This window comes from Molothrus aeneus, chromosome 10, assembly GCF_037042795.1.
Source record: "Molothrus aeneus isolate 106 chromosome 10, BPBGC_Maene_1.0, whole genome shotgun sequence".
Taxonomy (NCBI): Eukaryota; Metazoa; Chordata; class Aves; order Passeriformes; family Icteridae; genus Molothrus; species Molothrus aeneus.
Genome location: NC_089655.1, coordinates 13,177,667 through 13,190,056, shown reverse-complemented (window position 1 = coordinate 13,190,056; position 12,390 = coordinate 13,177,667). Strand labels below are relative to the sequence as shown.

The following is a 12,390-nucleotide window of genomic DNA, read 5'->3' as shown; positions in this document are numbered from 1 at the left end:
AATGTGACTTCTCCAAAGAAGGATCTAATTCTAGTGAGCTGGATCTTTTATAGATGAGTTGATAGTTGGTGATTCCCTGTTCCTCTCCCTAGCCTAAAAAGGGTTCTGAAAGTATATACTGTCCTAAAATCCATTTGCATGAGTAACTTTTTGAGATATTAAAATGTACAAGTTGCATGATTTTGTGTCTGTCTTAAGGTATTCCTCACTTGCAACAATTTAGGAAATTAAAGTCTTCTTTCATCTATTGCTGTAGGACAGTTTGAATGCAAATTTATTGCAAAATAAGAAAAATATTTCTGTTAATGAAATAGTAATATTTAGATTTTAAATATCTTTTTGCATTTGCTTTTAGATTTTAAATATCTTTTTGCATTTGCTTTGAAATAGAGGATAGATATATAGAAGCTCTATATGCATTTATAAAAGCGTTCATCTGCCTTCTGTTTCTACATAAACTGTGGTGTAGCCTTGGTATGTTCCTTTGCCTGTTTTAAGTATGGCTTATGAACATCAAAGGATGTTCCAAAATTAGACAAGTGAAATATTGGAGGACTGTATTTTCTTCAGTTCAAAGCAATGTCATGTAATTTGAGCTTGTGTCTTCAGAATTATAAATTCTCTGCTGTCACAGTTAATTTTTAGTTATTTCATTAAAATTAATTTTACTCAGAGATATAATGTTAGACTAGAAGCAGTCTTTTAGAGAGATGGCAACTGAGGTATATTTCAAATGCTTTCACTAACATTTAAAAAGCCTACAGCTGTCAAAATTCAAGATTCTGTTATTTTAGTTTCATTCACTGCTAATGTGCTTCCTGGAGCTGAGAACAATCCAAAGCATTATTTGCTTTCAACCTTGCCTTTAAAAATTAATTTATAAAATAGTAGTTGTTTAGTATACACATTCATAGCTTTCTTGGTAGAATTATAGTGGCTGAAGATGTTTATGGATATGCCAATTCACAATAAAGTTAATGGAGGATCTGTTCACCTTGACATACATGCTTGCCAGCCACGTATAAATATGGAAAAATGTTCTTGTAAATGCTGCCCTCAGAGTGTGGAGAGCATTCCCACTGCAGGAGGCTTTGCTCTAGCAGTGAATGACAGCATGCATGCATTGCATCCAGGACTCGTGGGGAGCAGCACCTCAGCAATGCTTGAAAATTCTCCTTGTGCTCGATGCCAGCTTGACATGCCAGCTACACCAGGAACTCCTTTCTACTCTCTGTGTCTTATGCTTTAAAGCTCAGTGTTTGGCTTAGCTTTGTGAGGTCTAGAATTCATGGCTCTCAAAAGGTGTCCCTCATCAGCATCATTGTAATGCATATTGCTGGGCAGTGTCTGTATCATCATAGTCCATGGAATGACTCCCTTGAAATATGTTCCTTTAGGAAAAAAATACATTGATGTGTCTTTGCCTTTACATTTTAGGTGGCCAGGAGGAATATGTGTTGTCATATGAACCGGTCAATCAACAAGAAGGTTTGTAGCTCTCACTCAGTAAGAAATAATCTGAATTGTTAGAATGCTTTGCATGCCCTTATTACATCCTTATGTACTAAGTACCAGGATAAACTTCTTCACCCTTTAAAAGTTGAAACTTATGGTTATTCAAATTAATAAATCATAAAGGCATAAATTATTAAATAAAATCTCTGAATTATTTAGTGCAGAATCCAAAGGTGTGCTACTTCAATAATTCTTGTGGTTTATATTGTGGAAGGAAAGTACAGTATGCTTAACAGCTTTGTCAGTGAGAACCTCATAAATGATAGTTTCCTTCTGTTTCATAGTGCTTTAGCATTCTCACTGTTTCTGGCACAGCAAAAAGCATGTGAATAGCTCATTTGTCTATTTACCAACTTCAATTGAAATGTCTCTAATCCGTCTCCCATTTCTGTATGGCTTTCTTATATGGCTAATTTGGTTAATAATTGCCAAGGGATTTTTTTCAGAAAAAATGGAAATCACTAGGAGAAAATATTTTTTCCCACTTGCATTTAAAAGAATTGCTTTTTACTGATTTCCAGTGGAACGGTTTCCCCTCATCAGAGGGGCTCACAAAGGGAGAAACAGCAGAGATGTTTGTTATTTAATTAATAAGTTAATAGATACTGGATTCAAGACATTCCTCTTACAAATACAGTAATGCAATAGAAAGGAAATAGCTCTAAGTCAAATGAAAATATATTTAATAGGCCAGATTTTAATTAATTGGTACTTACTTGTGCAGACAGATTGAACCTAAAATTGAAATTTGTACTACTGAAATTACATGATGGTGGCAAGATACTTAGGCATTATTGTCTTAAAGGTTCTTACAGTGTGATTAGACATAATCTGCTTAAACTTACTTTTCAACCAAAATCCCTTTATTATAAATAATTAAACTACTTACAAAAGGTACTACACTTACTTTTATAAGGGTGTTAATAGTTACAGAAACTATTTATATTTGAGTCATTTTGTATGTGAGTGCTTAATTGTGGCCTTAGAGGAAAAGAAGCTTATCTCAACACAGACACAGAATTTTATGAACTGTGCTGCTGCTTAGGTGCCTCTTTGAATTGAAAAGATTTTCAAACCTCTCCTCTTTCATTTCTCTATTAGAATTTAGGATGTTACTTTGTGAGAAGGTTTTTTTTTCCCCAAAGGCTTCATAATTTAAGACTCATTTTCAATAGCTGAGAATGATGATTTGAGAGTGAAAGTCTAACATCTTACTATGACTATGATTGATGTTCTTCACTGTGTTTCTATTCTCTTTAGAAGTACATATTCTTCTAAGTATTAAAATCATTGCTATGTGAGAGAGCTTATTTTGATGAACTCTTAAAATGTAACAGTCATGTGAAATACAACTGACATTATTCCTTTATATTTATTAGTCAGTTACACTCGACCTGTGATTGTTTTGGGACCCATGAAAGACAGAATAAATGATGACCTGATCTCAGAATTTCCAGACAAATTTGGCTCATGTGTTCCACGTAAGTCTCAGCAAATACTAAAGCAATTTTAGATTATATTTTTCTCCTAATTTTTTATAGAAATTCTCTGTATGTTGGGTTAAAAAAAAGTTAATATATTGTTTAAACTTTATAGGCCTATCTTAATATCAATCTCTTTGTAACAATTTTGCAGTACAAGTGGGAGGCTTTTTGGATATTGTAAGAAAAAAAGTCACTGTTTTTTGTTTTGCTTTAAAACTACTGGTTTATATTTAAAGATACTACTAGACCAAAACGAGATTATGAGGTGGATGGACGTGATTACCATTTTGTCACTTCTCGAGAGCAAATGGAGAAGGATATTCAGGATCACAAATTCATTGAAGCTGGCCAGTACAATAATCACCTCTATGGAACAAGTGTCCAATCAGTGCGAGAAGTAGCAGAAAAGGTAAATCAGTGCCACTTACTTTCATTTGCTGAGCTGATTATGTGCCTTTGCTGACAGGGAGAAAGAGAAGAATGGCAAGAAGCCATTAGGAGCATTCTGACTTTTAAAGGAATTTGTATAAGGCTAGAAATAAAGTGTATTTCACAGATGCATTTAGGGAAATAATGAAGCTTTGGAATAATGAAAGCGTCATGGTTAAATTGTGGGAAAAAAGCAACCATAATGTTGTAAACCCTCTTATTTAGAGAGAATACAGAAGAATTAACTGCAATTATAGGCTAATTAGCCTAGCTCACATACACAGATCATTAACTAATGAAGAGTAGTGCTGGTGCAGTTAATTAATATGAGGATCCTCTTGACATAGACCTGTGCAAAAGAAAACTTACAAAAATGTTATTCTTTGGGCTCCTCATGGTTTTAGCTAACAAAGAAGAGAAGTAAATGTAAAGAATTCAATTTTGTAAGTATTTTTTCTATAACTACCCATATATTTTGAATATTAACCTTGCTGTTTCTATCCCAAAGTGATTTGAATTAACTATTTATTGCAAATTCTAATTATTTCTAAAGTCTCACTGAAGTTGACTTGATCTGTCTGAAAAAAAAGTGGGAAAAGGGAAGTGTATTTCTGAGAATAAGGTGCTTGTCTTAAAGAAAATCATGTGGTGAAAATTTTTTTGCAAATGTTCCATGTTGAGTTGATGAGTGTCGTTCTGCTGGTGACAAATCCAGTACATCTACAGAAGCCAATGTTCTCTGATCTATATGAAAGAAGGGCCAGCTATTTTCTAGGTGGGAACTCCCAAGTGGGGGCACTGTCAGTCTGGACATGCAGAGGGTAAGTGTGGGTAGTAACCCATGTGCCACAGGGCTGCACTTCAGTCCTCTGGAAAACTCTGTAGCCCATTTTGACCAAATGGATGAGTATTGCTATTTCTGGCAACTGAATTTACTGGAAGCAAAACCAGGGCAAACACAGTGAGATTCTGTGGGGCAAATGATGTTTTCTTCTCCTGTCTGTCACCATATGAAATGGAACCTGGGCCCATGGGACAGAGTGAGAAAAGGAAAGAAAATAATATTAATTACAGAATTGTTGAAGTAATTGAACAGCATTTTGTATTGGAGGCTGAACAAAGCTGTGAAACAATAATTTGTGGTTAAATGATGAAATTATTGAATAGCTTAAACATTATAAATCTGTTGGCATTTGCTTTACAAATACAATCCTTCAGTTCCATCCTGGACCTGAAATTGACTCTCTTCTTTTGTCCATCTGTGGGGATTAGTAAGGTACAAAATTGCTATGAATCTTTCATAAATGGACACAAAGAACAAAGTATTAGCAGATGTCTCCATGCAGTCAAATCTCTTGCATAGGCACCATGGGACTTTGGGTAGATGCAGCAATTTCTTAGTTGCAGCTGACATTGTTTTTCTGGGAAACAATGGCCTATCCTTCAGAACTGTACTTCAAAATCATGACAGGGCTGCAAACTGGTTGATCTGAAATTGTTCCCATCCTTGTATTCTGTTCCATCTTGCTGAAAAGATGAGTCTTTTCAGTGGGTTTTATTGCTGGGATACAAAAGATCATTTCCAAATTTTCTGCAATCAGTTTAGGAGAAGATAGAACAGAAGTGACTGCTATTACCCCAAAAGAACCAGAAACAGTATTCCTAAAATAGCCTTCAGTTGTGTTCCTTTGCCCATGCTTCCAGCTGATCCCTGTCTCTCTCATTTCCTTACCCACAATGGACACAGCTAATGATGCTTTCTGATGTTTCTTTTTGTTCAGCTGTAGAAGGCACTGGCTGATGTGCAGTGCTTCTCAATCAGATGCAGTGCAACTAAGGAACTAAAATGTATTAAATATTATTCTAAATGCACTGTGCAAAGAGCAAAGTGGCTTCCCTGCACGAAAACATGTTTGTAGCACAATGTACTTGGGTTTCTTTTCCTTGTCTTTCACATCGTCACTTGAAAAGACTTTTCATATCTTCTTTCCTTTGGAATCATCAGCAGCTTGCAAATATGTGTCTCGAGGCCACAGTTAATGCATATTCATTGCTGATTTGGAATAAACTGTCTTGGTTATATCCCATAAGGTCCAGCACAGGTACTGTGCTGGCTCTCTAGCTCTCCACCCTTTGGCTCCTGGCTTAAACTGTTGGGCCAAACACAGCAAATAGTGTTTTAGTTGGTCCTTTTTTCTTTTTCAAATAATGCTCTTAATTCTCAGCTCTTGGAGCATGTGCCACATTTAACGATGTGGACAGATCAGCGCCTGTAAAATGCTCTGCTAGGACATACAGACACCTCTTTTAAATGTTACCAGTTGGCATCCAGACCCATGGACTGCATCTGGGAAACAGCTACCATCAGCTGAAAGCAAACAGACATACATATTGTTCATGTGGGAAGAACACTTCTCTTTAAAAATTCCTGAATTAAAATTCTGATTTTGTTAGGAAAGAGACCAAATGTAAATGATCCTAGTGATTTCTTCTGCCAGGAAGCAGAAGCATGTCAGTAATTTCAGACATTCTTCCAGGAATCATCTCCCAGGAGTTCAGGAATGGTGTTGTATGATATGAGTAACCCTTGGTTATATGGTACTTGTGGGTTTGTATCCTGGCTCACAGATTTCTGTAATGCACATTGGTGTCCTGATAAAAAGCTTTTCTTAATGTAGTCACCCAGGAGTGGTTTTCTGTTCCTCTTCCTCTGTAGCTTTCTAAAATGACAGTCTGCAAAATTAATCCTATGCTACTCAGAAAGGAAAGAAATAAAAATGTGTGAGGTGGAAATGAGCATATCTTAGATGAAAGGAGCTGAGAACAGGAGGAGCCTTTGAGATGAAGCTGGAAAATTCTTTTTAGAGGGAGAATAGAGAGTGGGAGGAAAGCAGCTTTACCACGCTGTCTTCCAGCTGCCCAAGGAATGGTCAAGTTATATTTGTTTCTCAAGAGATGAATGATAAATCAACACAAGTAAATTGCTTTCACCATCTCCAGTGTGGTATTTTTACTGGCTGGTACCTGGGAGAGGAAAGGGCTTTTCTGCAGTTCCACCTGAATATGGTGGCACATTTCCCTGCCAGCAGGGGTGGGCACTCCCTCAGGTATGCCAGTTAAGTCATCTGGCTCTTCTCTAAATCACATCTGTGACATGGCCACCTCCCTAAAGTATCCTCAAATTAGTACCAAAACAAAGCAAAATAAAAAATGTTGGTGATGTGGTTGAAGTCCAGCTGTTCCACTGTACAGTTCTGCATTGCTGATTGGGCTGCAAGCTGTGATGAAGAAAGGAATGAAGAAAGAAGGGTCAGGAACATCTCAAATGATGTGGGGAGGAGATTGGGGGACCTTGAGCCAAAGTGGTGAAATCACAGTATTGTTGATGCAAATACTCTCATTTTCTTGGTTTCAGTGGAGACATGTTTTCTCTTCTAAATTATTATGCTATGCTACTTGTGACTTAAACTTTGCTTAGTGCCATTTTCCTTTCTCTCTCACTTTTTAGGGTAAACATTGCATTCTTGATGTTTCTGGTAATGCGATCAAAAGGTTGCAGATTGCCCAGCTGTACCCAATCTCCATTTTTATTAAACCCAAAACAGTGGAAAATATCATGTGAGTAAAAGTAAAGTACCTCAGGCGAAATTGTTTGAGACTGTTGTATTTGAAAAGCCAACTGCAAGTTATATGCAGACAATTGTAATGTTTGTGTTTTAAATCATATTTAATTCCCTGAGTTTAATTTTTAGGGACTTTAAGATGGGGCTTCTTATCCAAACTAAAGTGCTTGAAAATAAATGTCATTGTGTTAAATTCCATGTAACATAATGCCAGAACAGCTCATTTCCACTACAGTCTTTGCTTGGAGTCTTTGGGGTTTAATCCTTTTATTAGGATTAATATTCAAACAACAGTTTAAAACCTTAAAGACACCAAGTATTTTGTATTGGCTTAAAAAAGCTATAATATTTGCACTTTCAGGGAAATGAACAAACGCTTAACAGAAGAGCAAGCCAAGAAAACATTTGAGAGAGCCACGAAACTGGAGCAAGAATTTACTGAACACTTCACAGGTGTGTTCTCCTTGTCACTGCTCACTTGCCAGAGTTGAAATTTTATGGCTTGCTGTAAAGATAGTTCTTGCCTAACCACTGAGATAGTGAGCTTTGTTTTTCAGATGATCTGTGATTACTTTGAGGTATAGAGCCATCTTAGTATCTCTACATTGATTTCACTTTGATCAGTTAATTTAATATAAAAATAAACAAAAATTTACTGGGAGCTTAATTTAGGTTTTGAAAACTCTTAGGACTTAATGCCATTTTCCAACTTCATCAGCAGGTTCGTTTCCACAAACTTAAACTTTATACTGAAGTAGATGAAAAGCACATCCTACTTCAGCTTTGAGGTTACTGAGGTTTGAAAGAGGTGTGGTTGAATTTAGCTGGAGAGAAGATGCTGAAGCTTATGGCCTATTTGCCTTGCAAAGACATTTCTAACTCTTTCTCATGCACTGTTCTTCTGTGGACATTATACTTGGCCTATAACAATGGAGCAGCCTCCTCCCACAGGCAGTACAGCATTGAGCTGCAGATGGGGAGAAGGTTTTAAGAGACAAGAATGGAATGGTAGGAGTAAAAGGAAGCTAGTTTACATGAAAGCAAAGCTCAGATGCAGCACTACTCTATTAAAGCACAGAAGAGTGAGTCTGACCTGCCTCCAAAACTGTCTTTCATGCTAAACTTTACTACTTGGATTATTGATGCTGAGATTGTGAGACTAATTAAAAATAAGTTGCTATCTCACAGTGATTTCTCTTCCAGGCTGAAGTGTTGGTAAGAGCAGCTCAAACTTTATCTTCATTTTCACCAGACTATATTTTATTCTGATATGTTAGAACACATCCATATTGGCTCATTTCTAGTTAATTTCTAGCATTGGCAAAAACACATCAACCAACATGACAGGAATGAGTATAGATTGTGCTTTTAACTGTGTAAGGAAGCCTCTTGTCTATAAAACTGGAATTTCTTGTCTGGACAACAAAGTCCATGAGTTCCTCCTTATTTTAGCCAAAAGCAAAGGTAGAGCTGGGTAGACATCTCGAGGTCAGCCTGCCTTGCTGTGCAGCTCCAGGATAGAGCAGAGGAGTTCACCAGCCTGTGAGGACACAGCCCTGCACTGTCCTGCTTTGTGTTAGAAACACAAATGAAAGTTGGGCCAAAAAGAATACTGGGGGATGTGAATTGACTCAGGCAAATTGGAACGTGTAGCTAGGAAAAGGTTAAAAAACCCCTCGGTTGCATGTATGTACGTGGTAGGACAGTGGAAGTTCCCTGTCCCCAAGGAGGTGCTTTGTGTGTCCTGCAGTACCACTCTGTGCTTCAGCACTGAAGCCAGGGGTGTCCAAGAGTGCCTGTTCCTTCAGCAGTCAGAAATCCTCGTGGCACTCTGAGGGCAAGGAGCAGCCTGGCTCCTGCACGGAACGACGAGGGGTGATTGCTGATTGCCACATTATGTTTTGCAGCTATTGTCCAGGGAGACACTCTGGAAGAAATCTACAACCAAGTGAAACAGATCATAGAGGAACAGTCTGGTCCTTACATCTGGGTTCCAGCAAAGGAAAAATTATGAAAACAGATTTTTATTTTCCATTTTCTAACTGACATCACCTACTACATCTGACAACTCTTAAGCCCTTCCGGTGGAGCCTGCCTCTAGTTCTTCCAGCGTGGTTCATACCCTAACCATCACATTCTGCAGTTCCCATAATGCTTTACATTTGGTGTCTCTCTTAGTTTAAATAATTTGTATTATTGTGTGTTGTTGGTTTGCCATTTTTCGAACATGACAGTGGAATGGCCTGACCAGCTATTAGTTTAGGGTGGGGGTGGGAGGGAATTGCTGGGTAAAATTCCTTAATGTTTAAGGGAAAGTAACTTTCAAAGATTTTTCAAAAAAGCTTTATAGACATTCTTTTAAAATTTCATAACAATTGAAAGAAAAGTTGTATTCAAGGAAGTTGTAAATTATGAGTAACTTTGCACGCTTAACTTTAATAGCATGGTTTGGTCAGGGCAATCAATTTCAGGTTTTATTTTCTGAGTTCAATCCTATTGTCATGGTATCTTTTTTTCTTTCCAGGCAGTTAGAAAGAAACTTTTAAATTTTGAGTTAGCATTTTCATTAAGTCCCATTACTACTCTTAAAGGGATATTCATTTTCATAATTTCATACAGATATTCTTATAATCTATTTTTTCATTTTTTGCCAATAAAATTGCTAGGGACAAAGATGTGTAATGTTTTTAATCTTCCTCATGAAACACTATTTATAGTGTGTTGCAGAAGTTCTTTATAGATAATGGTCATCACACTTTTTGAACCTAAAAATATGTTTAGGTGCTAGGAAACCTTGTATTTTTCAGAGGAATGCCAAATTTGCATTGGCAGTAATTCAGAAAACAGCTGCAGAGATGGTCATTAGGGCAATGAGAGAATGATTCATAGCCTAAAAATGTGTGTGTTCTTAGGGGTCAGATTTTAATGAATATTTTACCCACAATAACTGCCTATTTTGTTATAATAAATATATATATATTAAACTTTCTTTAACTAAACTCTGTAACTATGGGAATTATTTTCTTTACATAGTTGCGCACACGTATAAATATATATATATAAAATATATATTTTTCTTTTACCACCTACTCCTAGCTTTTTGTTTTGAATAAAAATAAAAAACCAAATTAGAATTTACCTTCCTTAATCATGGAAAAATCAAATGGGCTGTGATGGCTGGGCATGAAGTCCAGGGAATATTAGTACAAGAAAAAAATACATGCAAGTTCTCCTCTTTTCTACTCAATTCCGGGTGTTTGTCTTCCCCTCTCCCCTTTGTAATATGCATGTTTTAACCAAAGGGAGAATTCAGAGCCAACAATATATTTTTTTTTTCTGTACGTGTTCGTCTCGGATTGCACAGGCACAAGATCTTCCATTTGCAATGCACAAACTTCTGTGCTGAATGTTCTGAATACGTTGTACCAAAACCTTCAATAATGAAATTCTCCAATTCCCGTATTATTTGGTACCTGCCATTGCTTGTTTGCAACTGATTGTTTTTTAGAGGGATGTACTTATGGCAGCCATGGGGCAGTCACACAACCAAATCAGCTTTGGTTTGTAAAGAATTATCAACACTATCCATTCCATTTGTTAGAAAGAGGAGAACAGCTAATAAACTTTATTGTACAATATATTTGTCAAGTGTGTTTTTAATTATGATAAATACAAGTGTTGTAGCACTTTAGAAGAATTGACCAAGACTGTAAACAAAAATCAGGTGTTAGAGAAACATTGGTGGCCACACTGGGGCTACTGAAGTTACTGCATTAAAAGCAGATTTAAACTTGTGACACAATTATTGCTGATGTTACATGGGATGCTAGTGCAGCTTACAGGAAGTTAAAGCTGCTGGTGCATGCCCCAGCAGAGTTTCTGGTTTTCAAGATCTGGGAAATCAGGTGTGCTGCCTTTCTGAGAATTCCTGCCCATGAAAGTGCATGGTGTAATGGATTGATGAGGCAGCTTTTGATAAATAATGTCATAATTTTTTAAGGCAACTAGAAGTGTACTGTTGTCTCCCTTTTTCAAAGTGACTGATTGTTTGAGGTGTCTTGTGAGACATCTTAAAAGAGTAAATCTAAAAAAACCCCAGTAGGATATGAATCTCTATCAAATCTGCAAACACATCTGAGATCTCTGTATTGTATACCCTTCTTTTTACTTTTTTTTTAACCCATCAGAAAGAGCCTGTTCAGCTGAGTAGGTCTGTGAGGAATTGCTCTTTCCCATGTTGGAGTGTCTGAGTAGCTGTCACCAAACTTTGCCCCCAGGCACTTGTCCTATAGTAGCCAGGTGTCACCAAACACTCCACTCTGACTGAAGTCCACAGCAGTTACCTTGCAAAGTTGTCATGAGGGAGTGAAAACAAGTCTTGGATCAAGAAATCCCATGGGATTCTGGAGTATTTGCTTTGCATTTTTAGTTTTGTTTGTTTCCAATGTTACCTTTGAACACTGACAGAAAAGCTGATTTTGAGAGCCCTGATGCTCCTTCTTGTCTTATCTTGTGTAATTCTTAGGGTTTTGTATTACTTAGATTTTCTCTGGCTCTTATTTTTCCAGCATCTGGTGCTGATAGATCTTTTGATTCTTGGGTGTGCTTTTCAGTATTTTAGAGTTACATTTTACAACACATGTATTTTGCTAAAGGCTTCTAATTTAACAACTAGAGTAATTAGGAAGTCCAAATGGCATCACACTGATGTATTAACACTCTTTTGCTGGCCCAGTGAAGGCATAGTGGGTTTTCTTCTTGCCTGATAACCCAACTATTTGTAATTGCTGTACAGACACATGCTTGATGAAGTATTTGTTACCCTCTATTATTATTGTAAGTTATATTATTTCCTTGTTGGCACTTTTGCTGAATTGTGCTGAAAACTAGGTTAAGAAATTTAATGTCTCCTTAAAGCACAAATACTCAGAGTTAAGAATGAAATAGGAAAATTATCTAAATTCTGATGATCTGTGCTCCTGTGATTGTTTAGAGGGGGCTGTGTTTAGAACAGACCTCCTGTACAAAAAGGCTGCTCCTCTGCCTTCTGAACCATTCCCACAGAGGATCCACAGGAGAGCCCTGGTACCAGATTCATGTCTTACTAATCCTGCCCTTGCAGTCTTAAGCAACTGATGCTAGGACTGTCGGTCTTGTCATCTGTATATGAATGTAAGCCCTACTGCAAACATCAGGGAGAGAGGGCTTCAGATGTTAATCTGGCCAGTAGGAAGGGCACAGGAAGGATCTGAGCAATGGGTCCTTGAGAACATTTGGAAATACTCCAGTGGCACCAGGTTATTCTTTAACACTTAAGACAACAAAGGGACAATTAATTC

General features: G+C 37.1%; 1 protein-coding gene across 19 annotated transcripts in view; it reads left to right on the top strand.

The window, feature by feature from the left end:
* Positions 1 to 10,689, top strand: part of DLG1 (discs large MAGUK scaffold protein 1) — a 140,958-nt gene extending 130,269 nt beyond the window's left edge. For all 19 annotated transcript variants that reach the window (XM_066557030.1, XM_066557028.1, XM_066557026.1 and 16 more), the window contains 6 exons: positions 1,438 to 1,488; positions 2,895 to 2,996; positions 3,236 to 3,408; positions 6,937 to 7,046; positions 7,413 to 7,504; positions 8,959 to 10,689. In XM_066557030.1, the coding sequence (XP_066413127.1) occupies positions 1,438 to 1,488; positions 2,895 to 2,996; positions 3,236 to 3,408; positions 6,937 to 7,046; positions 7,413 to 7,504; positions 8,959 to 9,065 (635 nt within the window). In that variant the 3' untranslated portion in view covers positions 9,066 to 10,689. The remainder of the gene's footprint in view (positions 1 to 1,437; positions 1,489 to 2,894; positions 2,997 to 3,235; positions 3,409 to 6,936; positions 7,047 to 7,412; positions 7,505 to 8,958) is intronic.
* Positions 10,690 to 12,390: the final 1,701 nt, after the last annotated feature.